Genomic DNA, 27,195 nt, shown 5'->3' with positions numbered 1-27,195 from the left:
TGTCCTTTTAACTGTGGACCAAAGGCAAACCCTGCAGTTTAAAAAAATAAAAAAATAAAAAAAAAAAGGCAAAAGTGGGAAAAAAAAAAAAAAGGAAAAAAATTAACACAAAACAAATGAAGTTTAAAGATCGTTCAGGCCCCGTAATACAAGAATGCAATTTTGTAGGATTACAAAAAGCCATTACTATGCCAGTAAAGACTACAGTTAAATCTACTTTTGCACTGCAACAGTGCATATGACCTTTATGTGATTGTACAGTGTTAAAAGTTTTTCTTATGTACAGTAAACTGTATCATATGGCAGAAGCCTCTGTTGTGTTAAATAAATTAGTATCTCATACATATATATATACATATATACACACACGTATGTATATATATATACATGTATATATAGCTATGGCAGCCGTTGCTATTGCAATTCATTTAATAAAGCTTTAGTAAAAATGTGTGGTATACAGGAAAGATGTACAGTGCAGGGGGTCTTTTCATTTAGAAAAGACAGGTTGCTTTAATGTTATTCTGACTTGCATCGTTTGCCAACAGAGCATATTTTATACTTTTTTATTAGAACATCCAGGGCAATTTAATGTTTGTACCTAGATGTAACTCCTTTGGTTAGGTTTTGCATTGGCTATTGGGCATTCTATAAGGCTAACCTTGATAATTTTACTTTTAATTAATTAGACAAATGGAACTCTCTTAGGTATACCACATTCATGACAATTAATATAGCTCTAGAGAAGTTTAAACATAGATCAAAGGTCAATAAATCATTTTCCAAATCAGTACAGTTGATCGATACAATAATGGTGTTAGTAAAGGAAAAAAAAAAAGCCCTTGAGAAATACGGATGTGGCCTTAATTATATTCATGTGTTGTTCTAAGGAAAAAAAATATGAACAGGCGCTCATTTTAACCCTTTATATGTTAAGTTAGATTTAGAGGAGCTATGTATTTTTTACATTAGTGCCAACTGTATAGAACAAGAGAAAGAACAGCAGTGAGAGCAAAACCAGTGCCCACTTTGGCACCAGCTTTTTAAAGTAACACTGTTACCTGTTAGAAACGTAGGAAGAGCTTTCAATTTGTAATCCTTAAAACTAAAAATGCGGTTAAGTAGAAAGCAAGCAGTTTATCCTGTGAGTTTTTTTGGTTTGGTTTTGTTTTTAATGCAAACATACACTTATTTTAACCTAACTCATTCTTTGGCTAGAATTAATAGGAATCAGCCTATGTGATTTGCTTTAGGATAAATTAAAAGGTATATTCTTCAGATCTATTCTATTTTGATGCTAATTCTGTTCTGGGGGAGCATCTTGTACTGTCACTGTTTTTTTTGTACTAAATCTTCAAATATTGTCTACTGTGTAAGGCAGAACAAATTCTTATCGTGCAAAAGGCCATTTTGTTTCCAGGGTAGCAAGTGTCTAAAAGCATGCACAACTTGCTTCCTCCTTGTAACATTCATGAACTCATCCACACTTCTGAGTAAAATAAAGAAAAAAAAAAAAAAAGATAATTTCTTTCCAACAAGCTACGTAGGGACATACCAGATGTTGCAGTGATTTTAGCTATTAAAAGAAACCTGTTAACCATGTATGATATTTAAAATAGGCCTATTTTGATGTGTTGCCTATTATACAAATATACAAAACACTTTTTGGAGGCCTCAGTTACAAGTGGCAGAGCTTTCTGTGTATAATTTGTCTAAATAATTTGTCTAATAAAATTGTTTTCTAAACTTGTGTTTCCTCCTGTTTAATTGCTGAGTGCTGTGGAATTTTCAGCCTGTGGCAAGGCATCCACTCATGAATGTTTTTGCCACATCGTTACTGAAGGGGATTTAGCCCCTGGAGATGGGATGAGCTCACCATGCTGCCATGAGTCAGCTCAGGCCAGAGTATCCACGGAAATCACCAAGGTTTACTACGTGTATCAATGTCAGGCTTAGATTTCAGAAAACATATACAGACAGCATTTTGGAGAATGATTTTAGAGTTCATTGGCACTGACATCTAATGGACATGACTTGTAGAAATACTGCATCCCACCTCCATCCTTTTAAGGATAATCTAGGAATTTTCTTGGAACATGGTCATTATTTTTAAAGAATCACATTCTGCCATCTTTATTTGCACAGCAGTTAGGTTGCTCCAGTACTGGACATACAATACCCTTAGATTTGACAAAAGTCACAGTTTGATAGAGTTTAGCCCATGTTTCATTATGGCCTGCTCAATCCTTAAGTTTCATTAACATGTTAAACTTAATGGCCTAGTTCTTAGTAAGTCATGCAGGAGGTACTGCAATAACATCAGTCGCGAGGGTTTAATTTGCAGCATCCAGAGTTTGTCTGCTGGCTTTTTACGTTCAGTACAGTTTATTCACTGAATAATATTTTTGACCTCCTACAATTTTCTATTAAGCTTAGCAGGCATGCAGGGGATTTAATTTTGTAGTTTCAAAAATACATTGGAAGGAGTCCTCAAGTCATTGCTACATTAAAAAAAAAATCCAGATAAGATAAAAATCTGAAGAAAGTTAGATTATTGAAAGTGACTTGAGGTTAAAATTTAAAGGTACCTATGCACTAATGCAAATAGGCTCATACATCAGTGGGCACTAAATGCCTAGCAATAGGATGCTAGAAGCTTTTATAATCTGGCTACTTTTATTATTTCATAAAAATCAGCCAAGAGAAAAGCTCTACATGTTTTCTCTGAGGCAGAGCTATGGCAAACTGAGGCGCTGACCCTACAAGCCCTTACACATATTACAGTGCGTCTAGTAGGAGTCCCCTTAGCTATAAAGATGCTTACATGATCAGGGCCCTCGTTTTAGGCTATTCTTGATCTGTAACATAATCATGACCTCTGGGAAAGTGCTGTCCTGCTGGCATCATAAGTCATTCACTTTAATGTAGGCATTGTCCCTGTCACTTACGCTCACAGACACACCTCTTGAGCTGGGTAGTTTTACAGATACTGCCTATGTACTCTCTGTAACAGAGTACATTAAGGCGTATGACACTTCTCCTCTCTTTCTTTAAATAAAAAGCCAGTGAAGGAATAGTGCTAAAGACTGCCAAGTGTGTCTGCTGCAGTAGCTCCACTGGAAATGCAAGCCAGCTGTACATAAAGACGAGTTGTTTGCATGGCGATTCCAGTCAAACAACCATTTTGGCATACCAGCTACAAACAAAAAGCGAGCAGTGGAAGAAAACATATTTATCCGATTTCAAAGAAGCACTTAGTGAGATGTTTCTGTTGACCAATGGTGAAATACCTGGAGATAAAAAATAGTCCTGCTGCGTCAATCAAGTGAATGATTACAGCTGTCACTGACTCAGCTGCAGCATGACCAGAGCCAAAGTCTCCTGGGTTTCCCTCCTGTCTTCACAAAACAAAGTGCTAGTGTCGTTTCCCTAAATAGTTCAGATTTTTTAGAAGTACCTTTTTCTCTTTCTTCCACACTCGTGTAGGGTGCTATGAAGTGATGAGAACGTAAAGCTGCCGTTCTGTGCTTGAACTCTCACTGTAGCTGGGTCAATACAGCATACCGCAGATTAATACCCCACATAAGTTTAACTTCTCAACTCTGCACAAAGGTGATGACATAAAAAGTAAACCAGCTTCCCGTGTGCGCACTTGTTGGTGTAGCTAATGAAAAAAAAACAGTCTCCAAAACAACAAAGGCATCATACCAACACCGCCCTGCTTTACCTGTTTTTCTCTCAGTCCAGCTATCTGTGTTTCCTCTTCAGTCTGCAGACCTGTTTTGAAATAAATGTCAAAATCAAGTATGTACTCTTAAGTATGAGTCGTAAGTTTTTGATAAACACTGAGGCATGAACACACGCATCCACGCATCACACCAAGACCAGTGGGCAACTGCAAACTCATCATCACAACCTATCAGCTTGTCATGTCTCACCCGAGGTGTCATTCGTGAGGTCAGAAATAGAAGCCTCCAAAGAAAGGTCAGTGCAGGCAAAAGGATTCACAGCCTAATGAATTCCTAACTGAACAACTGTACCAATGTCTCAAAATTACAGGAGCCATGAATTTCATGAAAAAAAAAAAAAACAGCCTTTCAAGAGGTATAGTTATAAAAGTAAATTTACTGTCTGTCAAGACTTCCAAAATCTACCCTGCCTCACCCCCATCCCATTCATCACAGTGGCATGACGCTTTGCATGTATTACAGAATTTATTTCTGTAACATTTGTTAGAAGGAAAGAAAATATTACAGCCGGAAAACTGAGGGTTACACCACCTGGGTGGGTTGGCAGTGGGAAGAGACAATGGCTGTCCCAGTCACAGGCCAGAGATGCAATTTCATTGCTGCTCCTTCTGCCTCAGTAGTCATTTCAGAGCAGTTTTGGCCCCTTAAAAACAGCAGGAGCTGTTATGGGCATACCTGAGGCTCATAAGCAGGGCTACAGAGACAGATACGTAGGTCACGCATTTCTCCCTAGCTCCCCGCAGAAGTGGTGTGTAAGCCCACCAGCATCTGGAGAGTGCCACGTATCGGGGCAGGAGCCCTTTGTGCACCAGGTTAGCATCCCACAACAGGGACCTTTCCCCAGAGGCGCTGGTCACGCTGCCCAAAGCAAGGCATATGTGAACAGGCACAGTGACCGTATGAGCCCCGGTACAAATGTGTGGGATCAAAAACTGCCATACCAGTGGAAAAAAAGAAAGCTACCTGCAGCCCAGCAAGCACAGGACACCCCTCCACCGTGACATGACAGCTCAGTGCTCCTGTAGCTAATTACTCCTACCAGCACTACTAAGGCCAACCTTTCTTTCAATGCAGGATAATTTTTCCCACCATCTGAAAAAAAAAAAAAAAAAAAGAAGTTTGTGTCCTATTCCTTGTTCCAATTGGGTGATGCCCCAACATAACTTGGGATAAGGGACTGCTGTGGAGCATCAAAACAAAACAACAGCTTTATTTGCAAATCCAGCTATCATCTACTATAAGACCGACAACCCACCACCACCACCAAAATAAGGAGTTTAAGACAAACCCATTAATTAATAAAAATGGGGGTGCACATGCATGTCTGCTTGAGAGGCTGAGCTCCTCAAGTAACCACACAGCTGCAGGTGCTTCCCTAAATTGCTATCCTGACCCACACCGCAGCTGGCACAGCAGCATCATTACTTGGCCTCCCAGGGCATGGAAACTGGCAGCTCAGGTCCAGCCCCTGCCGAGGTGTAACACACAGGTTTGTTTTCACAGCCCCATGAATGCCTCGCGTTACAGCCCCCCAGGTAAGTGCTCTGCAGCCGGGCTACCCCTCAACAGCTCTGTGTCAGCTGCTTGCTTGCCGTCCCCACCCTCCTTTTCACTCCCCCCTCCCCAGCACCAGAGTCAGGGGAGGCTATGGAGAGCAGGAGGAGAAAGGAGCATTTATTTCAGCGCAAAGATGCCCCCTACTCCTAATTTGAGGGTTCACACCTGGTTGCCCACCAGGACAGCTGAGCTTTGCCTGCCTTTCCCCTTCCCGCAGCATCACTGCTATGCAGGGTGCAGTGTCCCGGTCCCCCATTCCAGCACATGACCATAGACGGGAAATCATTGGAAAAAATGTAGCAGGCCAGGGAGGTGGAAAACAGCCCCTCCATTCTCAGTAGCCCCTTCTAACTAAACAGAGTATCGTCAACTGGATCAAAGCCCTGTCTGCAAACATCCACGGGAACCAGCCTCATGAATGGAAAGACTATATCCTCCTTCTACATATAGGACATTTCCCCACCTGAATCTAGTTTCTGTTGCCACTCAAAGAAAGGCTCAGGGGTGTCACTCACTCCCTTTACTTGGCTGCAGAGGGATGCTCCTTTCCCACCCTGGCACAGTCAGAGGGTGCTGTGGCAAGCATTTTGCCTGGGAGCCTGGTGTGATGACAGTAAATGTTATACAACTGCTAAAAATTTAGAAATCACGGTTAAGAAACACCAAAACCTTCTCACGTGTTGTTTGTGTTATATTTGCCAGGAAAAAAAAAAAAAAGGGGCGGGGAGTGGGCAGCTCTGAGAGTGCATTGTAGCCCAGCCACCGCTGGTAAGCGTGCCTTTCTCCCCCACTGGCCAGGGACATGCTTCTTCACACACACAGTGGGGAGGTCTTGTTTGGTTTTGAATATTCCCCTGTGTATGAATATTCACTGTGGACCACAGTAAGAGTAATCACAGCTGACCCATGTTGTTACTAATTAATTCTTTTGCTTACACACGGGGGAACGGGAGAAAGAAAGCAAATACTGTGAACAAAGCTAATAATGCGGTTACTTGCTACTCCTACTATCTGACACATTTTTAAAGAACAGTCTCTGTGGCATGACAGCGAACACAGCAAGAAATTGATGTAGTGTAACTGAAAAGCATGTTGCTTTCTGAAATAGTGCTTACGCACCACTGCAATGGTTTGTCGTGGTCCGACTTTTACAGACCTTTCTGAATAATGTCTGCTGTTGCTTGGATCAGTTTTATATCTCGGCAGGTTTAGGAGACTGCAAATGAAGTTTTCTTCTCCCTCCCTCAACAAAACAGAGTTCCCTAGAACACTTTATATGTATAAAAAAAAAAAAAAAAGTCCTGTTAGACTGTCTATACAATGCAGAAGGTACAGCTGATATGGGGCACAGGGAGCTTTGTTTCTCCTACATCAAGATGAAAGATAGGTAGAAGTAGAGCTGATACACCTGGAAATCTGACTTTTGAAATATCTCTGTGATCAGTTTTAAAGGCTCTCTGTATCATCTGACAACATAGGCCTATTCATATGTATATTAGGCCTGTTAAATCTTATATGAGTTGTTTGAAAAGGGAAAACATTTCCATAAATATTTCTAAACATTTATTCCATAAATATCGATACTTACAAGCTTCTAAAACTTACAGCCAGCAGGTTGTGATCCCTGGCATATAGTCATTTGCTGAAGTTAACATGGAGTATAAACAGAAGTTAACCTGGAGCACAAACATGAATTTCTATTATTCCATAGGTTGAAGACATGTACGGAACTAGCAGGTGCAGGGCTTTTGCGTATATATCTCAATTGCCCCATGCTTCATCTTTCTCAAAGAATGGTGGTCACTTGCCAAAGCGTGGCCAAAAAAGGAGGAAAAGATGGGAAAAAAAACCCTCACTGTTAGCACCAGTTACTCTGCTGCTGAAGCGGGAAGCCCCGAACCCAGCAGGCTGTTTCCCTTGTACAACACCTAGCTGGGTCTTTCCCTTAGGGAGAGTTTTGGTTCTAATCTGGTTAATTCTCAAAGAAAAGCGACGTTGCTTGGTTCAGCTAATGACAAACAGACCGAAGGGGCTAAATTTGTCCTTGTCTCTTCACCTGGCTCGAATTTACTGTTATCTACCTACCTCCTGCGCATCACCTGCCTCGCCTAACCATTGAGTTTACTCCTTGGTGGCTTTAACTGGCTCCTGGCTGCTGCTAACGGCCTGGCAAGAGGTGGGCTGCGCTCCCCCGTGGGGGTGCTTCGGCCGGAGGCAGGAGCCTGCCGGAGGCTGCCAGCTCTGTCCCACCCGCCGCAGGGGCACCCGGCGGGCCCCGGGGGTGGCGGCAGCCCGGCCACCTGCGGGGAGCAGGGCGGGAGTCGTTTCAAGGGGAAACCGAAGCCGAAAAGCGCTCTGTATTTCACCAGCCCGAGTTTGGGGAGTTACTCCTCCACCGAGGAGGCCGTCGCCCCTCCGCGTAGAGGGGGCTCAGCGAGCGCTTCACCAGCCGTGACCCTCAGCTGAGCCGGGGAAGGCGGGGGAACCGGGGAGGGGTTGGAAAAGCAGCAGGGAAGGAACGGGGATATTTTTGCGGTGGGGACCGGTAGCCCTGCCCGCCGCCGCCCGGGTGGTGGCGCTGCGGCACCGCCTCCGGCTCTCACGCGGCGGAGGGGCTCGGGGTCCGCTCCGCCTCGCCGGGGCCTTGGCGGCGGGGGCGGCCCGGGGGCGGGGGGGCTCCTTCTCCCCGCTAACTGCCTCGAGGGGCGCCGCCGTGGGCTTTTCGCCCCCTACCCCTTCCCCCAGGGGGGAGACGTTGAAGGGGAGAGACGTTGGGGGCGGCGGCGGTTGAGGGGGGGCGGCCGTTGGGGCGGGGCGCGCGGAGCCGTGCGCGGCCGCGGTGGTCCGGCGGCGGCCGGGGGAGCCCCATTTCCCGGGAGACGGGGCGGGCCGCGCCGCTATGCCGCCGGGATAATGGCGGGGGCCAGCGGCGTGTCACCTCTTGTGTGCGCTTTGCAAAGAGGAGCCCGGGCGTGGCGAATGGGACACAGACCGCCATTGTGCCGGCGACACTTTAATCGCCCACACCTACAATATTCAACCTGTTGCCGGCAGAGGGGCAGCCCCGGGGCGCACACCCCACCCGAGAGGATGGGGAAGGGAGGACGGGGATGGGGACGGTGGGCTTCGCCGCCATCTCACGAGGGGTGAGGCTTTGGAGGGGCTTCTTGGGTTGCGTGGCCTGGGCTCTGCGAGGCCAAGGGGTGAGTGGTGCCCCCACCAAGCAGCTGTGCCACCAAAGCGGGTGCCCTGAGCCGGGGAGACCCGCCTCGGGGGAGGTAGGAGAGACGTGCCCGTGCCAGCAGGCCGTGGCAGGGCACGGGGGCACCCGTGGAGACACCAGGATTTCGTTCAGCAAAGCAGCTCTTGGGGGGCGTTGCTTGCGCGCTGCCTTGCCACCGTCTCTTCACTCTCTCCCCGGCATGCGGATGCACGCATGTCCTGGTTTGAGCGATACAGGACTAATTTCATTTCGTGCTTGGGAAAAGCGCACTTTTAGAAGACTCTGGTGTCTGAATTTGTGAGAACATTTACTTCATAGCCAGCTATGGTGTGGGGGTTTCAAGTTTTTTGAGCTTGCCAGGTGCAGGGATGAAGGGAAGCGAGACCCGGGCACCTGACCCAAGCTGGATTATTTCATACTGTGAACTTTACACTCAATGTGTGTAAAGCTCAACTGACCTCAGGAAAAAAAGAAAAGTTTACATTCTCTGGAAAAGGGGGTTGGCAACTTATGAGGATTATCAAGATATAACAAAGCTATGTAGGGGGAAAATGAGAAGGGCCAAAGCTCAATCGGAACTCAGCTTGGCCACTGCAGTCAAAGACAATAAGAAAAGGTTCTTTGAATATATCAATAGAAAAAGGAAGACTAGGGAAAATGTAGGCCCGCTGGTGAACGAGACAGGTGCCCTAGTGGTGGAGGATGCAGAGAAGGCAGAGTTACTGAATGCCTTCTTTTCTTCGGTCTTCACTGCTAAAGCTGTCCCTCATGAATCCCACCCTCTGAAGGCAAAGGGGGAGGTCTGGAGGGTGGAAGATTTTCCCTCAGTTGAGGAGGACCGGGTCAGAGACTACTTGGCCAAGCTGGACATTCACAAGTCCATGGGCCCTGATGGCATGCATCCGCGAGTGCTGAGAGAGCTGGCGGATGTTATTGCTAGACCACTCTCCATCGTCTTTGAACGGTCATGGAGAACAGGAGAGGTGCCTGAGGACTGGAGGAAGGCCGACATCACTCCAATCTTCAAAAAAGGCAAGAAGGAGGACCCAGGGAACTACAGACCGGTTAGTCTCACCTCTGTCCCTGGGAAGGTATTGGAGCGACTCATTCTGGATGTCATCTCCAATCACGTTGAGGAACAGGAAGTTATTGGAAGTGGTCAACATGGATTTACCAAGGGTAAATCGTGCTTGACCAATCTGATAGCTTTCTATGATGTTATAACTGGTTGGCTGGATGAGGGGAAAGTCGTGGATGTCATCTACCTTGACTTTAGCAAGGCTTTTGACACTGTCTCCCATGACATCCTCATTAGGAAGCTGAGGAAGTATGGGCTAGATGAGGTGACAGTGAGGTGGATTGAGAGTTGGCTGCGGGACAGGACTCAGAGGGTTGTGATCAGCGGCACAGAGTCTAGTTGGAGGCCTGTAACCAGTGGTGTCCCCCAGGGGTCAATACTTGGTCCTATTTTGTTTAATATATTCATTAATGACCTGGATGAGGGGACAGAGTGTATCCTCAGCAAGTTTGCTGATGATACCAAACTGGGTGGGGTGGCTGACACCCCAGAGGGCCGTGCTGCCATCCAGCGTGACCTGGACAGGCTGGAGAGCTGGGCAGAGGAGAACCTAATGAGGTTCAACAAAACCAAGTGCAAGGTCCTGCACCTGGGGAGGAAGAATGCTAGGCACCAGTACAGGTTAGGGGCTGACCTGCTGGGAGATAGCTTGGAGGAGAAGGATCTGGGGGTTGTGGTAGACAGTAAATTATCCATGGCCCAGCAATGTGCCCTTGTTGCCAAAAAGGCCAATGGAATCCTGGGCTGCATAGGGAAGAGTGTGGCCAGTAGGTCGAGGGAGGTCATTCTCCCCCTCTACTCGGCACTGGTGAGGCCACAACTGGAATACTGTGTCCAGTTTTGGGCTCCCCAGTTCAAGAGGGACAGGGAACTGCTGGAGCGAGTCCAGCGAAGGGCAACTAAGATGATTAAGGGCTTGGAGCACCTCCCTTATGAGGAAAGGCTGAGAGAGCTGGGACTCTTTAGCCTGGAGAAGAGAAGGCTGAGGGGAGACCTTATTATGGCGTACAAGTATCTAAAGGGTGGGTTGAAGAAGGATGGAGCCAGGCTCTTTTCATTGGTTCCAAGTGACAGGACGAGGGGCAATGGGCACAAGTTAGAACACAGGAAGTTCCGTTCAAATACACGGAAACAGTTCTTTACGGTGAGGGTGACAGAGCACTGGAACAGGCTGCCCAGGGAGGTTGTGGAGTCCCCTTCCCTGGAGATTTTCAAGACCCGCCTGGATGCAGTCCTGAGTAATGTGCTCTAGGCAATCCTGCTTTAGCAGGAGAGTTGGACTAGATGATCTCTAGAGGTCCCTTCCAACTCTGATAATTCTGTGATTCTGTGATTCTGTGATTCTGTAATATAAATTAGAAAGTTTGCTGAGAAGTGCGCTCTCTCCCTTAATGGTGGCAATCCTGAGAACTTCTTGACCTGGTGCCGGACCCCTGAGCCCTTCTCTTCCTCCCGAAGCTGTAGCGCTCAGTGTCCAACATTTGCTGCCTGCTGCTGGGAGGGCACAGCTTCCCACTGATGGAATTGGCTGAGTATAGTCCTTCTATATTGGTGTTGGGATCAATATTGGTTCTGTAGTGCTATTAATGTTAGTTATCTAGTCTTATTCTATTAAATCTGTTTATATTTCAACCCCTGGGTTTCCTTGTTTTTCCTGATTCCCTTTCCCAGCATTGGATGAGAGAATAATTGTCTAAACAACAATAAACTGTTGTGGGTTTTCTTAAACCATAACAACGCAGGACTGCAGCAAAAATAATGTCTAGCGGCACAGATGCAACAGCCGCACTGAAGCAAGAGGTGGGGTTTTGTGCTCACAAACAAGGAAGGTGGGATGGCGGTTACCCCTGCCCACCCCTCCCTCCAAAGCTGAGCTGCTGGGTTTCTCACACTGCACACTTGTGTGACCCACACAGGGGACATCACATGGACTCTGAGAGCTATACACCCAGGCTACTGAAAACTGGGAGTTCCTCATGGAAGCTCTCAAATGCCTGGCCTCAGCAGACCACCAGCTGTGTCAAGCCTCGCTTCTCCCTCAACATAGCTCTTGCACACTGCAGATGAACATTAGGCTTCACCCCGTAGGAATTCCTAAAACTTTTACAGAGTTCAAAGCATCCTGCTTGCCAGCAAGAGAGAAATCCTTACAAACTGTAGCAAGTCTCCCTCCAGCTCTGGAGCAATCAGATCTGCAGCTCATGGGTATGCCAGAGGTACAGATCTTGCCACAGGAAGGATTTTGCAAGCCTGCTGCCACAGGAGACCTGCTTCCCAAGAGCTACAGGACTGCGACTGAACATCCTGTCTCTGAACACAACAAATGAGGACACCTGTGGCAGGCACTGCAAACAATGCTCCACTGAAGCTATCATCTGTAGTCCCGTAGACTGGAAAGAGCCTTCTGCATAGCTCGGCATTTTGAGATGTACTTAAAGCTTACACTTCTTAAAATGCTCAGATTTTTGTCATATGCAGGATTTGTTTAAAATCTTTCTGGGGGATGTGGCTTAACCCCATGCAGAAAAAAAAAAATATCTGGTTCTACTCTTTTTAAAAGTATTTAAAAATTTTTAAGACATCCTAATTTACAAGGTCATAGACAAGATGAAGATGTCTTCAGAAGGGTTTGTTTTCACAGACTTTCAGAGGGGTAATCCCTGAAAGTTGTCTTGGTGCTGTATTGTGTTGGAAATGGATTGTTCTTAGAAGCCTCTGTGCTCTCTGCTGTCAGGGATTGAACAGGAGGATTTCCCATGGATGGCAAGGTGGTATTATCCTGGCTGACAAGTGTTTCTTTCGTGGGGAAATACTCTCTGCTCTGGGGGACTAATATGAGGTGCTGATCAGCACCAGCTTGGGTCCATTCACTCGCTTTTTTCCCCCTTAGAGGGAGCACTGTTCTCTGTGTTATTTTGACTTCTGTGGCTGTAAATATTTACTCTTTGCATTTTAGAGACCTTCTGTCCTCGGGAGTCCTGCAAAGGTTCAAATTCCAGGCTGGCATTTCCACTACTAAGAAACCTCCTTCAGGCACATGGCTGCCTAATTGCCAAGAGCTTTGTGGATGATGGATGTGAGAACACCGTATCAAAGGTCCAGTACGATAGAAGCAATTTCTCCCCCCCCCCCCCCCAACCCCCGCTCCCAGGTTACTGCTCTAGTAATGCTGTTGTTGAGAGGCAACATAGACTGTTTAAGATGTCAGATTTTTTCTTTCTTTCCTCATGCTTACACATCAGCTGTTATTTTTTCCCACTTGTCTACTGAAACACGTTACTACTGTGCCACAGAGAGTCTGCAAGCTAAATTTTTAGTTTATACTTCCATCCTGTGATTAGAATCTTTTCCCAGAGCAAAAACTATACTCTGTGCAATGGCTGAAGTAACAGTGAAAGAGGGAATGCTGTGGTGATCGGTTAAAAAAAAAAGCAAAAACAATCTAGTACCAGCAATTCTATGCGTTTAGAAATCTGGCACTTACACTCCCTGGGTTCTTGTGCAGGAGCCATTGAGAGCAAGTGGAGGTGACCGGCTGCAATTTGAAGGGAATTTATTGTCTCTCTGGATGGATGGATGAATGGATGTTAATTCTCCAATCTTAAACCAGATGAAGTGTTGCTCTTATGCTGTAAAACTCTTGATGGCACCAGTAATTTTCTTGATTAAGTGAGTTATATCAGTAAAACATGTTAAATAACAGCCTAATGAAAGCATGCTAGACAACACTTGCTTTTAAAGCACTTTCTAACATGCCATGTCTTAATCAGGAGATAGTTATTAGGGTTCTGCTGTTGCTCATTTCAAGAGTGACTAACATGATGGACCTGTGGGTGGTGTGTGTGAGCACGCACAGGCCCAGCAGAATTGTTCCTGCTGCAAAGGGTGAACAAACTACGCCTGGAATAACATTGCTGTGAAAGAGATGAGGATATCAAGGATGGGGAAGGCATAAAGCCTCTGACACAAACAGATACTTTGGGTCTGATACTTGTGTTTCCATTGCGTTAAAGCAGTCTTGCGCTGAAAGGAAAAGTTTCCAATTCTGTGCAGGGTATAATTATTTTTAAGTCATTGACTCTTCTTCTTCCGAGGGCTTGGCTCTGGGATATACTTGGTAACGCAGATCCTAATCCAAAAGTCTGAGCTGTTGCCAGCTCTGCGGGTCACAGTTACTGTCAGAAGCAGTGACCAAGCATGTGCAAGCAAGTACGTAACCTCTGTGGTCAGGCTTTCCAAGTGTAGGACAGGAGGAAACTGCTTGCTGCCTTCCAAACCAGGCCCTCTGATCATCTGGGGTGATGGCAGTACTTACCAGACCATAGCAATAGCCCAGCAAACCCTGCATGGTGGTTCTTGATGGTTTTGGTTTGGTTTTTTTTTTTCTGGAGATCTGTTGACAGTGTCCCACAGCTGAAAAGGGCCTCAACTCTCAGAGACTTTGGTAGGCCTGAAGGCATTTAGCAATTTTAAGGGAAACGCCTTGTAAGAACAAGAAAGTGTTTAAAACAAAGTGACCGAAGGAAAATTGTTATTATCAGTGATGCTTACTTGAATATGAAGCTTTTTATTTTTAAAACATGAGCATAAATTAAATTCTCAGTAACAGTTACAGCCATTTAAATAAAGGGGCAAAGTATATCTGGGTATAAATTCCATAGATAAGATTTCCAAATATATTACAAAGCTGAATTCATTATGCCTTACAATGACCCCAGGAGGTAGGCAAGTATTGTTATAGCCGTGCTTTGCATTTCTCTTGGAGGCAGTGGTAGTACTTGCGCTAGAATCAACTGTACACAAAAGAAAGTGTCTGCAGGGTTAGGCCCAGAGCATAGGTCTGCACTAGATCTTTACAGGGGGGGAATGTCACCAAGAAACAGAAATTAGTTTTATAGACCCTCAAAGAGTTGAAGCGAATGACATTGGATAATTGCAATGATCTGCCCAGGAAGATTGCTCTGCAGAAATGAGGGCACGTCTGCTTCAGCGGCAACGTGGTCCTGATTATTCATTCACAAGTGGAAAAGGGCAGCTTGCACAAACGTTGGAGGCCGTAGTGATGTCCCAGGTACATGGGCTTTCACGTTCCACGCCCTCATCACTTCTAATGTGTGTTTAAAACACATTTGACAGTAAAGCATCAGGCACTGATCAGAACAGGAATCTAAGACCGGCTGCTGGACCCTCCTCTGCTTTAAGCTCACTTGCTCTGAATAATCTAAATATGAACACTGTTCAGGTGAATATTCTGAAGATGCAGTAGATGAGACTGCAAATTATCAAGGCTGTGCATCGTCTTCATGTGTTTGCTGTAGCTTACTGTAGTAGCTTCTAGATGGGGTTTGCCACTCTAGGGTGCAGGTCGGTCACCAAGGTGAGCAGGAATGTCCCTTCCCTCCCCTTGCTGGAGGCCTGGGCAGGTTGTGGGTGGGATTGAGCGGGAATTACCTGACCTTGGTAAGCGACACTCACAACTTTGTCTCTATCCACTCGTGCGTTTAACTGCCTCAAGACCAGATCACGAGCCAGGGGAGGCATGGAGAGGGTTCCCCCTCTGCTTTTCGAAAGGAAGGGAGGAAACGGGAGAATGTGTGGAGGAAGTGGAGCAAGGGAAGAGAAGGAATAACATACTTCCTAACGGGCGGTCATGCCTGCAGAGCAGCTGGCTGATCTTGAAACAGGATTGAACAAGCAATTAAGTACAATTAAACTGAGGGCTAACCCATGTTTTGAAAATGTCTCTAGCTGTAATGACAGAAGCCTTTTGCAAGTCTGTGTGCCTCCCCCCCCCCCCCCCCGTAGCCCATTTTTTGGTAACACTAATATGTGCCTGACCCTAAGTTGCTGCCTCGGCCCTTAACCAGACTTGGGGGGGGGCGGTGGGGTGGTGGAGGAGCAAGAGGGAAATCTGCATAAAGATACAGGGATAAGTTCAGTTTGTTTTCCTCTGAAAGCTTTGACACTTTCTTAGAGAGAGCAGATTCATTGTCAAGGCTTCCTACATTCCTGCTATTGTACAGTAAGTGTTTCAGACCGGTGTGCCTGTGTTTCCGACTCCCGTGAAGTTCCCTTTGCGGCAGGGCGTGCCTCAAACTGCTTCAAAAGAACCAACTTCTACAAAAGAAAAAAAGAAACTCAAGTAGGCTTGAACATACAAAGAGAGGGAGAAAGGGAAGAGAAAAGGGCCGGGCAGTGTTGAATACAAAATGAGTTCAGCCAGCCCCAGGAGTTCTTCATCACTTACATTTATCTTATTCTGGGAGAGCAGAGCTAAACCCAGCGCTGACATAAACCACCCTTTGCCTTTGACTTTGACTCTGAGCGCATGTACGCACACAGCAGATATGGGCATATGCAGTGCAATGGCTTTCAACAAAATATTTCCCCCCCCCTCTGAGTGGTGGTATTGGTGGGGAAAATGGCTTTTTGTGTGTGCCCTTTGAAAGGGAAACTAACGAGTGAGTCTCAAATGCCTCCAGTTTCAAAACACACGCTCACAAAACACACACTTGAAAAATACACAGCTGGTCGTGTTTCTCAGCCAGGCTGACCGTCCGAGGAGAGTGGCAGGGGGTTAGGCTGACCTGCCCCGCGCTCCGTAACGTCACTGCGGTCCTGCTAGGGGACCTGCCGGGAGCCCTGGCCCTGGTAGGAGCGTGGGGTACCCAGAGCCCCTCCCAGCCACCAGTCACCCCACATCCACACGGGATGCTGATGGGATGCATCCCGTGTCCAGGGGCTTGGCCTGGCAGCCTTGGAAAGCGGGTGGCCCGTGGGCTGGAGGAGTGGGCCTGCTGTCTGGGAGAAACAGGGGAGCCCCGTGGTGCACCGGCAGGGAATGAGGTGTTTAAGGCGTCAGCAAAGTACCGTCATTGCTCTCCCTGTGCCTGTCAGCTTCTGGAAACGCACTTCAGTGGCTCCCGCTTGGCAAAGCTCCTGCTCATCTCCCAGCTTTGGCCCGCAGTCCTCGTATGGAGTGTCTCGCAGCCGCAGCGCCTGGCGCTCGGAACGGGGATGCACAGGTTTAACCCCGAGGAGGAGAGTACAGCAGGACTCATGACAGAGCAAACCGGTACCACTGGCACTGGTGAGGGAACAGGCGGTGCCTGGGGACGGGAAAGAAAGCGGGAGGGCTGGGGATTTGGCTGGCAAGTGGTGCCGTTCAGCACACTGGAGAGAGTTTTTTTTTTTTATTTTATTTTAATGATAAAAGCATCTATGTGTGTGCTGTAATATGATAGGGGCCTATAAAAGTTGCTGTTGGATACAAATAGATGGCCTGCCAACTTCACAGATAATACATAGGGGCAAGGCACAAACTTGTGCTCCTTTTCATCTTTCTTACCAAGTACACGTTTTCATTTCGGTCAGAAATTTACTTGTTTAGGGTGAAAAAAAAAAAAAATAAATCCAGCAGCTTTGCCTTTGGAACCTAATTGCCAGCAAAAAAGAACGGCGAAGTCTTGCCTCGGTTTCTTTTCAAAGCAAGCGAACCGTCAGCATCCCGTTTGCCCGAAAACACCCAGTTGTTTGTGGAAGGTGGGCCCCCGTCGCTTGCAATGCGCCTAATAAACTAATAAGGTTGCTCATTTTGTGTCACCGCCGCATGGCTTTCAGGGGCTGCGCTCCCTCTCTCCCTCCTTGGCTTGCGAGTTATTCACGTTTGGAAAAAAAAAAAAAAAAAAAAAAAAACAACCAACAAAAAACCCCAACATATCTACCTCATACTGTGCCCATCACTTTGTTCTCAACACGCCTATTCACGCCAGCGAACCTCCACTTCTTCCTCTCGAGGCGGGCGGGGAAGGGCAGGCGGCCCGGCGGGGGAGCGAGGCGGCGGGCAGGGAGTGACTTCCCTCCCCACCACCTTCGGGGAGCTTTTGTTGGCCCCAACAAAAGAACTCGCTCGCCGGGGACCGGCACCCTGCCGCCGAAAACGCGGCAGCTCCGGGGGGGTGGGGGGTGCGGCCATGCACATGGGCCGCCGCCGTCTCTCACATACCGGGGGGGTCCCCCCCGCCCGGCGCTTCCCGCTTGTCCCGGGGGTCAAACGTGCTGAGGTCGAGGGCACCCACCGGGCAGCCAAACCCACGCAGGGCACCGCAGCGCTTCGGTCACGGCCCCACGCAGGGGCCGGGGGGGGGCGCCGCCGCAGCGTGCCGGGGCAGGACGCGCTCCCTACCACTACCTCGGGCAGCGCCGCTGCGGCCCCAGCGGCTGCCGGGACGGACCGACGGCCGGGCCGCCCCTGCCCGCCAAGGCGGGCGTTTACCGGAGCCGGCGGGGACCGGCCGGGGAAGGCGGTGGATGTTTCCTCCGCCGGCCGCGACGGAGGGTCCCCAGCGGTGGTGGCAGCGGCGAGGAGGGCCGAGGGCCAGCGGGTACCGGTGCCCGCTGCCCGGTGCCCGCTGCCCGGTGCGGGGCGACGCGCTGTCAGGGCGCTCCCCGCCCCCCCTCCCTCCGCACCGTCGCGCGCGGGGCGGCCGCCAGGCGCGCGCCTCCCCGTGCGGGGCGGGACCGCGCGTGCCGCTGGCCCCGGTCCCCCGTCCCGTGTCGTCGTCGCCCCCCCCCCATCCCCAACCTCTGCTCCCCCGCGCCGCGCGCCGGGCGGACCGCGCCCCGCGCGCCATTGGCTCCCCGCACGCGCCGGCCCCCGCGCGCGCGCGCCATTGGCCGCGCCGACACGCGACCGGCGCGAGTGGAGGGCGGGCGGCGGGGAGGGGTGGGGCGCGAGGGAGGGGAGCCGGGGGGAGGGGGGGGGAACAGGGAACGGGGAGGGGGGTACGGGGGGGGACCCCGGCGCGTGCCGCTCCTTAAAGGGGGGCGCGGCGCCCGGCCGACACCGGAGACGTCGGGCCGCCACGCGCGAGGCGGGCGGGCACGCACGCACGCCGCGAGCCGGTCCGGCCCTGCCCTGCCCCCATGGGCGCGCGGCGCTAAGAGCCATGAGCCTGCCGCGCGCCGCCTGGGCCGAGGGCGCGCGGGAGCCGGCGCCGCCGGTGGGGCCGGAGTCCGGCGGCTGCGGGTTCGCCCCGGGCTGGCTGGGGGTGTGCTGCGCCGCCCGCCTGCCCGCCGCCTCGCCCCGCTACCTGCTGCCCGGCGAGGAGGAGGAGGAGGAGGCGGCGGTGGCGGAGGGGGGAAGCGCGGCGCGGGGCGGCGGGGGCAGCCCCGGCGGGGCGCGGGGAGCGGGCGGCGGGCGGCCTCGGGGCGGCGGCGGTGCCGGTCTGCGGGCGCAGGTGAGCGGCGTGCAGAAGCAGCGGCGGCTGGCGGCCAACGCGCGGGAGCGGCGGCGGATGCACGGGCTGAACCACGCCTTCGACCAGCTGCGGAACGTCATCCCCTCCTTCAACAACGACAAGAAGCTCTCCAAGTACGAGACGCTGCAGATGGCGCAGATCTACATCAGCGCCCTGGCCGAGCTGCTGCACAGCCCCGCCGCCCCCTCCACCGACTCCCCCGGCAAGGCCGAGCACCGCGGGGCTCCCTTCGAACCGCCCTGCGCCGCCGGGGCCGGGCAGCCGCCGGGACCGCCGCCGCCGCCGCCGCTGCCGCCGCAGGGACCGCCGAGAGCCTCCCCCCCCGGGCACGGCAGGACTCGCTTCCCCCCGCCGCCGCCGGCGGCGGCCGCGGGGGGTTACTCGGTGCAGCTCGACCCGCTGCACTTCCCCTCCTTTGCGGAGGGCGCCCTGATGGGACAGAGAGCCCCTTCCCCCGCCCTCCTCATGCCGCAGCCCGGGCAGCCGCCGCAGGAGAGGAGCAAAACGTCGCCCCGGTCCCACAGGAGCGACGGGGAGTTCTCGCCCCGCTCCCACTACAGCGACTCGGACGAGGCCAGCTAGGGCGGGGGCGCCGTCCACAGCAGCCCCTCCGCGCCCCCGGGCGCGCCGGGGCCCCTCGGAGCACGGACTCCGCCGCGGGGAGCGCAGCCGGCCGCGGTGCCGCCTCCGACGGCATCGGCTCCTCGCCGTCGCTTTGAAATCCGCCCCCCTCCCCCTTCTCCCACCCCTCGGGGCAGCTCCTCCGTTTGCCCGGGGGAATGGCTGTTAGCCAGTGACTGTACCCGCCCTATCTGTCAGGGTTGGTTCTGCTTTTTTTTTTTTTTTTTTTTTTTTAAAAAAAAAAACTTTTAGTTACCGCTTTTAAAGTTTCTTTTGCCTAGAAGTCGTTGTCGGTCCCCTCCTGCCAACACGCCACCTTGTGCAGCGCGGAGCCCGCCTGGCAGGTTGATGCTCAAGGACAAAATCCGTCGCTGTCGCTGCCCGGCGGGCGAAGGGAGGGGGGGATGGGGGCCGCCGGTGCCCTCCCCACCGGGGCGCACACCCGCGTCTTCCAGGACACCGATTCTGCCCCGGGTGGCATTGCTGTGGAAACACACACACACACAAAAATTTAAATAGCGCACCGTCTTGTCCTGTAAATAGCGGGGGAAAGGTGGATTTTCCTTAGCGCACCATGTCGGCGTCTTTGGGGGGGAAACTTGGCGCAAGCACTTTATCAGCGGCTGGAGATGCGGTTTCAAGAGGAAAGCTACTAACTTAACTGCCAATTGGAGACCAATATTTAATTAAGCCACTTAATCCCAACGCTCTCTTAAAAACGAAAACAGATTTGTTGTGTCAAACTTTTATGTCCGTTTTATTTTGCTTTTGTGGTAATAGGAAACGTATTTATTATGGAGTGTTTGCTACTATTTCTGCTTCTTTCTTTTTTTAAAAAAAAAAACAAAAAACTTTTCTACGACGAGAATCGTTTATTTTAATTTTAGCAAAGCCAGCTGCCATTGTTTTATGTATTTTAATTCTAAAAAAGAAAAAAAAAAAAAAAGAGATCAAATAAACGTGGGGAAAAAAAATCCCAAAACTAGCCTGAAAGCGCGGTCGGGTTTAGCTTTTCTCCTCGCCCGCCCCGAGCCGGGCTAGTGTCAAACCCCGGTTAGCGATGCGGGGATGGGACCGCGCGGAGCCCGGGGCCGGCGGAGGGTCTGTGCCCCGCGTGGAACGGGGCTGCCCCCGCTGCCTGCGCCGCCGGGATCGGGTCCCGTCGCCGTCCCGCCTTTCCCGGCTGTGCCGGGGCTATCGCAACAAGTGCAGGGTGAGGGGCTCGGTAGTCGCCTGTCCCGGCGCCGCCGCTCGAGTCGCATCGTCCCCTTCTCTCCTCTCACACCCTCCAGGTCGGGGACACGAGTGGGTCTCCCCACGGAGCTTCGTCTGTCTCGGGGGGGGGGGGGGGAGGAAGGTGGGAGCGGAAAGGGCTGGGAGCGGGCAGGGAAAGCCGGTGTGGTTTTGGGGCCAAGCGAGCAGCGCGGTGGGTCGCCGGGGGAGCAGGATCTGGCCCCTGGGCTCCGTTTAAATCTCGGCGAGCCGGGGGGACGAAGGACAGACGGACAAGGTGATGCTTTGCCCAGCCTGCCCGGGGCTAAACCGGAGCCGTGCCGGTGCCGGGGTTCCGCTGGTTCAGCAGGTGACACCTGGCGGGGGGGGGTTGTCCAAGGGGCGGTCAGCTAACCAGACGCGGCAGGGGGGAGCAGCCCCCGCGGGACCGGGTCCCGTGAGAGTGTCGCTTTTCCCCTGCGGTAACAGGGCACCTGTCCCCCCGGTAACCCCGGGCTGCCGCCCCTGCCCTGCCCGCCGCAAACACCCGCCGGCGCCCCGTACCTGCCGAGGCGGGATACGGTCCCGCAGGGTGAAAAGTTCATCAGTAGGGTCATTTCCCTGCCTAAAAAAAAACCGCCAGCTTTTTCGGGGTGGGTCACCTTCGGTTGACGGCATTTATTTTGGGGCTCTGGGTGCCGGTCTCGCTCCTTAGGGAGCACGCGTGGGCTCCCAGCATGGGATTGATGCGATGGAGCAAAATATCACCGATTTGGGGCGATGGTGTTGATGGGTGTGTGTGTGTGTGTGTGTTTTGTTTATTTATTTTGTTTCGAGTGTGTGCCCTGCTCGGGAGAAGCGGCTGCCGCTGTGCCTCGGGGCAGCAGCCCACGGAGAGGGTCCCGGGGGTGCCGGCGGGGCGGCCGTGAGCTTGCGTGGGTGCGGGCACCCTCCCTCGGCCCCGCCGCCCCGGGAGCTGCCTCCGCGGGTGCGGACGGGCGAAGGGGGTTGAAAAGCGGGGATCAAAATCCTCCCCGCTCGCTGGGACGGGGGATCCCTTCCATCCCCCGACAGACGAGCGCACGGCATGGCGCAGCCGGTGGTGCTCGCAGCTACGGCGCAGCGCTCGCTGTCTGAGGGTCTTTTTCTTTTTTTCTTCTTCTTTTTTTTTTTTTTTTTTTTTTTTTAAAGCACTTGTTTGAAAGAGATACCCAGCCGCATTTCCATTTTAAGGTTCAGCTATAGAGTTTGCATAACAACCGCTTGGCAGGCCCCCTCGCTTACACTCCGTTAACAAGCTGTAACGTATAGCTGCAGGTTGCTATAATCTCATTAATATTTTGGAAACTTGAATATTGAGTATTTCAGACTGCTCATTCCCCATATGCCAGGCCACTCCCGCTATGCTGGCTGGTTCCTTTCTCTCCATTATTAGCAATTAGCTCCTACCTTCCAAAGTCAGATCCAAGTATCCAAGATACTAGCAAAGGAATCAACTATGTGTTGCAAGCTAAGCATGCTTAATATCTCCCAAACAAACAAAGAGACAACATTTCTTTAAGTAATGAAGATGGATAAATCGCTTTATTGAGCTTGCGACAGTGTTTGTTTTGTATAGACTAGCGCAAAGTGTTTTTGTTTTGTTTTGTTTTAACAAGAGCGGGGACGCGCACCAGCCCCTGGAAGCAGTTTCCCCCCGTTTGCTGCTTCGTGGGGTTTTATCATCTTAAACGGGCTTTTATTTGAAAAGTCAGAAGCGCACTATCCGAGCGTTAAATTTTGGCTGAACGCTAAATATCCTCCGGGGTGTGCAAAACGACCGGGACGGGGAGGGGGGAGTGGGGGGGTCTGGGGGAGGTGGTCGCCTTTGTGCGAGGCGCACGGCGGCTCCGTTCGTTGCCTTTTGAGCCCGTGTTCGCCGGATAAACCGCAGCCGCGGGCTCCGGTGCGGGACTCTGCCCGCCCGTTTCGACGGCGGAGATTTCGGGGGGCCGGAGGAGCGCGGGGAGCGGGGGGGAGGGGGGGGGGGCGAGTCGGTGGCGGTGGCCGGGCGTGGGGGGAACACGGAGTTTGCAGCGCAGCGGCCGGAGCGCATCGCTGCCTCGCAGCTCCCCGGCTGCTGTTTGCTCAACCTCTGGCCTCAGGGAGGGAGGAGGGAGGGAAGGAGGGGGGGGGAGGAGAGTTAAACCCGGCGAGGGGAGACCAGAAAAGCGGAGGGACCAGGGGAGGGGGAGCTGGTCGTGGGGCCAGTGTTTCTTAATTAGAGCGGGGCGGACAATGCGATGGGACGGACAATGGGGGGGGGGGGGACGACACAGGGGGACAGGGGGGCGGAATGGGGGGGGGGGTGGGGGTGGTCTGGCCTCGCTCCCGGCCGCGGTGCGCCGTGTCTGGAGCGGAGCACGCGTTGTCAGCTGGTGAGCGCAGCGGCCTTTCAGGCGGCTCCCCAGGGAGCTGCGCGCCCGCCGTGAGCTCCATCGTCACCCCCCTCCCCTCCATCATCACCATCATCATCATCAGCCTCCTCCTCCTCCTCTTCGGCGGCCCCCCCTCTCCCCCCCCCCCCAAACCCCAGCCGAGCACAACAGCCAGCATTCAAGCCCCCTCTTCCCTCCCTCCCCTCGCACAACAGCAGCGCAGTGGCAGCCACGCCACCTCCCAGCAACCAGCAACACGCGAGGGCACCGCCGGGGCACCTGAAAGAGTCAAAGCCAAAGAAAAGGAGACAAAGGAGGAGAAAAGGATACGCAGGAACGGCCCAGCGTGGCTGCTCCGGCAGCGCGGAGCGGCAGGCGCCCACCGAGGGACGGGCGAGCCCGCGCGGAGGCCGGCACGCACCGGCGTGCACACGCGTGGACGCACGCACACGCGTGCACACGCTCACAGGGGTCCGAGACGCTGCAAGCGGGGATGGAGACAGGCAGTGAACCCCCCCACCCCCGCCGCATCCCACTCCCCGCGTCCTACCGTGCGGGAGCAGAGGGAAGCTCCCCGGCCCCTCTCCGCCCCACAGCCCGGGCCCCGCGTGGGGCAGCTCCCGGCTTGGGCTCCGCTGTCTACCCCTGACACCGCACTGCCACCGACCCCGGCAGGAGCCGTCCGTGGGTCCGTCCACCCGCCGTCCCACCTGCCCTGGACGTGCCTGTCCGGGAGAGAAAAATGCGGGGAAAGGGGCGGCTTGTGCGTGGGTGAAGGTGGGAACCCTCCGCGGGCAGCCCTCCTCCCACCCCCAGGCTGGGGCGAGGAGCCGCCGGCGCACCCCGCGGACAAAGGGACAACTTGTCCGGCCCTGGCGACGCTGCGAAGGGCTTTGCCCCGGGGCTGAGGGTCCGACGGGGCCGGGGCCGGGGCGGGCAGCCGGTAGCCCTCCCGGAGCTGGGGTCTGGCCCTGGAAAGCCCTGTCTGCGCCGCTCCGGTGCCGTGAATGCGCTGCCCTCCTTCGGCTTTGGCCATTTCCAGGCTGCCCCAGAGCGGGGAAGACAAGAGAGGCCTCTTCTGAAGGGCTATCAAACGGCACAGGATGCTTTTGGGAGTCCAGCCAAGGCGTGTCAAAGGCGGTTTGAGCGGCGAGGCATTTAAACGCTACAATGGGTGGCTTTCTGGCGTGTGCTTTTCTCCCTCCCTGCCTTAGGACCGGGAGGAGGGAGAACCCTATTTTTACTGAGATGCTGCAGGGATGGGTGCGACCCCCTCCCTCGGCCGCCTGGGCCCCGTCCTGCAGCCGGTAACGGGGAGCACGCTCCCCGCAGCTTTTCACGCCCCCCCCCCCCGAGCTCGGTTTAACCGAGGATGCTCGGGGTGTGTGTGTGTGTGGTGGTGGTGGTACCCCAACCCGTTGGACCCACTTCAGCACAGCGGGGCGCCGGGACGCGGCGACGGGAGCTTGTGCCGAGACGGGGGTGGGCTCTCTGTAGCGCTGCCAGGGAAAGCGAGATTGGGGAGTGGGAAAGTGAGATTGGGGAGTGGGAGAGCAAATCCCCTCAGTTTATGAAGAGATTTCTTTTTGCATTTCACCCCGTTTTCTCTTTTTTCCCACCTCTCCTTCCCCCGGCTGTCCCCTCTCGTTATTTCCCCTCTGCTCCCTTCTTCTCTCCCTTTCCCGGTCCCTCACGGCGGGTACCCCCTCTCCCCCCTCCTTCCCTCGCTCTGTACCGAGGTAGCAGCCCCGCAGAGGCGCGCTGCCGCCGCCGGGGTGCCCGGGAGAGCGGCGGCGCGCACCCGCCGCGGGCGAGCGGGGCTGCTGCACTTTTATGGGGCGGTTAATCAACTGCACATCAGCGAGACAGCGCATCAGCCCATCTGCTTGATATATATTCAGGAGGGCTCCAGCCCTTTTGAAGTCTAATTTCTTCCCCGGGAGAACGCGCCGGGTAATTTACCATCGTTTCGGCGGCGGGGCGGCCAGCGGGTTAACCCTTTCCCCAAGCGGGTTTTCCTCTCCCCGAGCGAGCAGGTTTTAATGCCTCGTCGCCTTCACCGCAAAACCTCTAAAAGTGCCTCTTTAATGGTACGTGACTCGCTGAAACAGGACACCCAGCCCACCGGCACGGCAAAGCCCGCTCCGGCTTGTCACGCTGGTGTTTAAAAGATCTGTTTGGGACAAGCAATTCCCTCGATCCCAGCGGCTCAGCCGCGTATCATTTCCTCTCCAACCACCCGTTAATATTTTTATGTTTCAGTATCTTTGTTTTGGGTATTGGGTTGGGTTTTGGGTTTTTTTTTTTTTTTTGTTTTGGTTTTTTTTTTCAATTTCCCCTTAGCAAAACAGTTTTATCCAGAAGGAAGAGATGCACGGGGTGGGCAGCACATCACGGCCAGTCCGTGGGGCAAAACTGTGCTGCCAAATCCTCTTTTTAAGTGGGTTAACAGAGCCCTTTCCCGGCAGGTGCGGTGAGGGACGGACACATCGCCCCTCGGGACGCCGACACGCGTGGACGGGCGGGCGGGCAGCGCAGGACCCCGTCGCGGCTGCCGGTGGTCGCTGCGCTGGCAGAGCCCCGGGGCGGGACACGCCGCGGGGCGGGTGTGGGGTGGCCGGTGAGCCCGGGGTTGAGGCCGATCGGGCGCGTCCCGGCAGAGATCCCGGGCAGGGGAAAGCGCTGGACTCTACAAATTTCCGAATTTTTATTTTTTTTCCGCTTCCTTCTTCCAGGGATCTGCCGATAGATGCACTGATGAAGCGCTCGGCTACTCTGCGCTTCCCTCCCCCAGGTGTAAAGTTTTCTGGTTCACGGGACACACTGAAATAAACCTGAGACCGTTTAGCGGCATCACCTGCTTCCCATAAAACCCCAAAAGCAATCCCCGGGGACCCGGGCAGGGGCGAGCGCCGCTAACACCCGCCTGGAGCCGTCGCTGTGCCCTCAGTCCCCACCTGCTTATCTACACCACTTCGCTTATCTACAGTCAATATTGTCAATATACAGTCTCTTGCCCGAAGAGAGATCCTGCTCGCCTCCGGCTCCGGGGTGGCATCCGCCACCAGCAGCTACGCCCCAGGCACCGGGCGGGCACCGGGTCCCTGCGGCCGACACCCCCCCCCCCCCCCCCCCCCCTTTTGTTTTTATGTATTTATTAAATCCACCATCCTTTTTTTTTCTTTCTTTCTTTTTTTTTCTTTAACACAGAAAAGCTAGTATTTTTGCCTAAGTGCTTTGCAAGGAGAGACACTGCTGGTGGTGAGGCCGGGAGAAGGCTTGCTGCTGGTTTCCACTGGTGGGGGATTAGGCTGTCTGCAGGGTTAGAGCAAAGCTGGGGGCTGGGGGAAGTAAGGACCCCTGTCGGAGCAGGCACTGGGCGCTTTAGTACCCTGTTTTTTAAAAAGCAACAGACAGTGCACTGAATACTTCTACACAGCTGGTTTTCTTTGGATTTCAGTTGCTGTGGGGAAAAATATCGCTTTAGTATTGGTTTTGCATTTACCCACATACTCTTCTATTATTATTATTTTATTTTTCCCGTGCAAGTACTAATGCTGAACCAAGGGCCAGTGTTAGATGAAGGTCCCACAAAATGCTGACTCTCAGGCAAGCTGTGATGATCTGTAGGATAACTTTCATAACTATGTACTAAACCCTACAGAAATAGTACAGTAGAGAGCTCGACTAAAGCTTATATAGGGGCTACTTATATAGTTCTCAGTCCCTAAGACACTCCTCAGTGTCCTGGGGAGGTATTATCCTGTCTTTGGAGAAGGACCTGAGGCCCAGCAATGTTAAGTGATGTGCTGTGGACAACAGGAGCCCAGAGCCAAAGCCAGGGCACTGCAGGCTGCATGTCATCTTCTCGTTGTACCACACGCTTTCTTCCAGTTGCTTCAAAGGCATTTCCAGTTACAAGACTTTGTTCAAAGGGACGGATATCTTGCCTGGGGCTGGCTTTTCACCAGCAGAGAGATGATTCATTATGCCTCTTGGTCAGGTCATCTTTTCCCAATGCCCAGGGAAGCAGGATGCAGAGCAGGTGCCTTGCCCCAGCTGTAGCCTATTCTTTAGG

The 27,195-nt window shown here is 52.7% G+C and overlaps 1 protein-coding gene across 1 annotated transcript; it reads left to right on the top strand.

The window, feature by feature from the left end:
- Positions 1-18,555: 18,555 nt before the first annotated feature.
- Positions 18,556-19,449, top strand: ATOH1 (atonal bHLH transcription factor 1; the record flags this gene model as incomplete). The annotated part of the gene is made up of 1 exon (XM_082482263.1): positions 18,556-19,449. One exon carries the CDS (start codon positions 18,556-18,558, stop codon positions 19,447-19,449), a length of 894 nt encoding a protein of 297 aa, XP_082338389.1.
- Positions 19,450-27,195: the final 7,746 nt, after the last annotated feature.

Source organism: Vanellus vanellus, assembly GCF_965231255.1.
Source record: "Vanellus vanellus genome assembly, chromosome: 4".
In the NCBI taxonomy this organism is placed as follows: Eukaryota; Metazoa; Chordata; class Aves; order Charadriiformes; family Charadriidae; genus Vanellus; species Vanellus vanellus.
The sequence above is the reverse complement of the archived record's forward strand: the minus strand, read 5'-3'. Positions and strand labels throughout refer to the sequence as shown.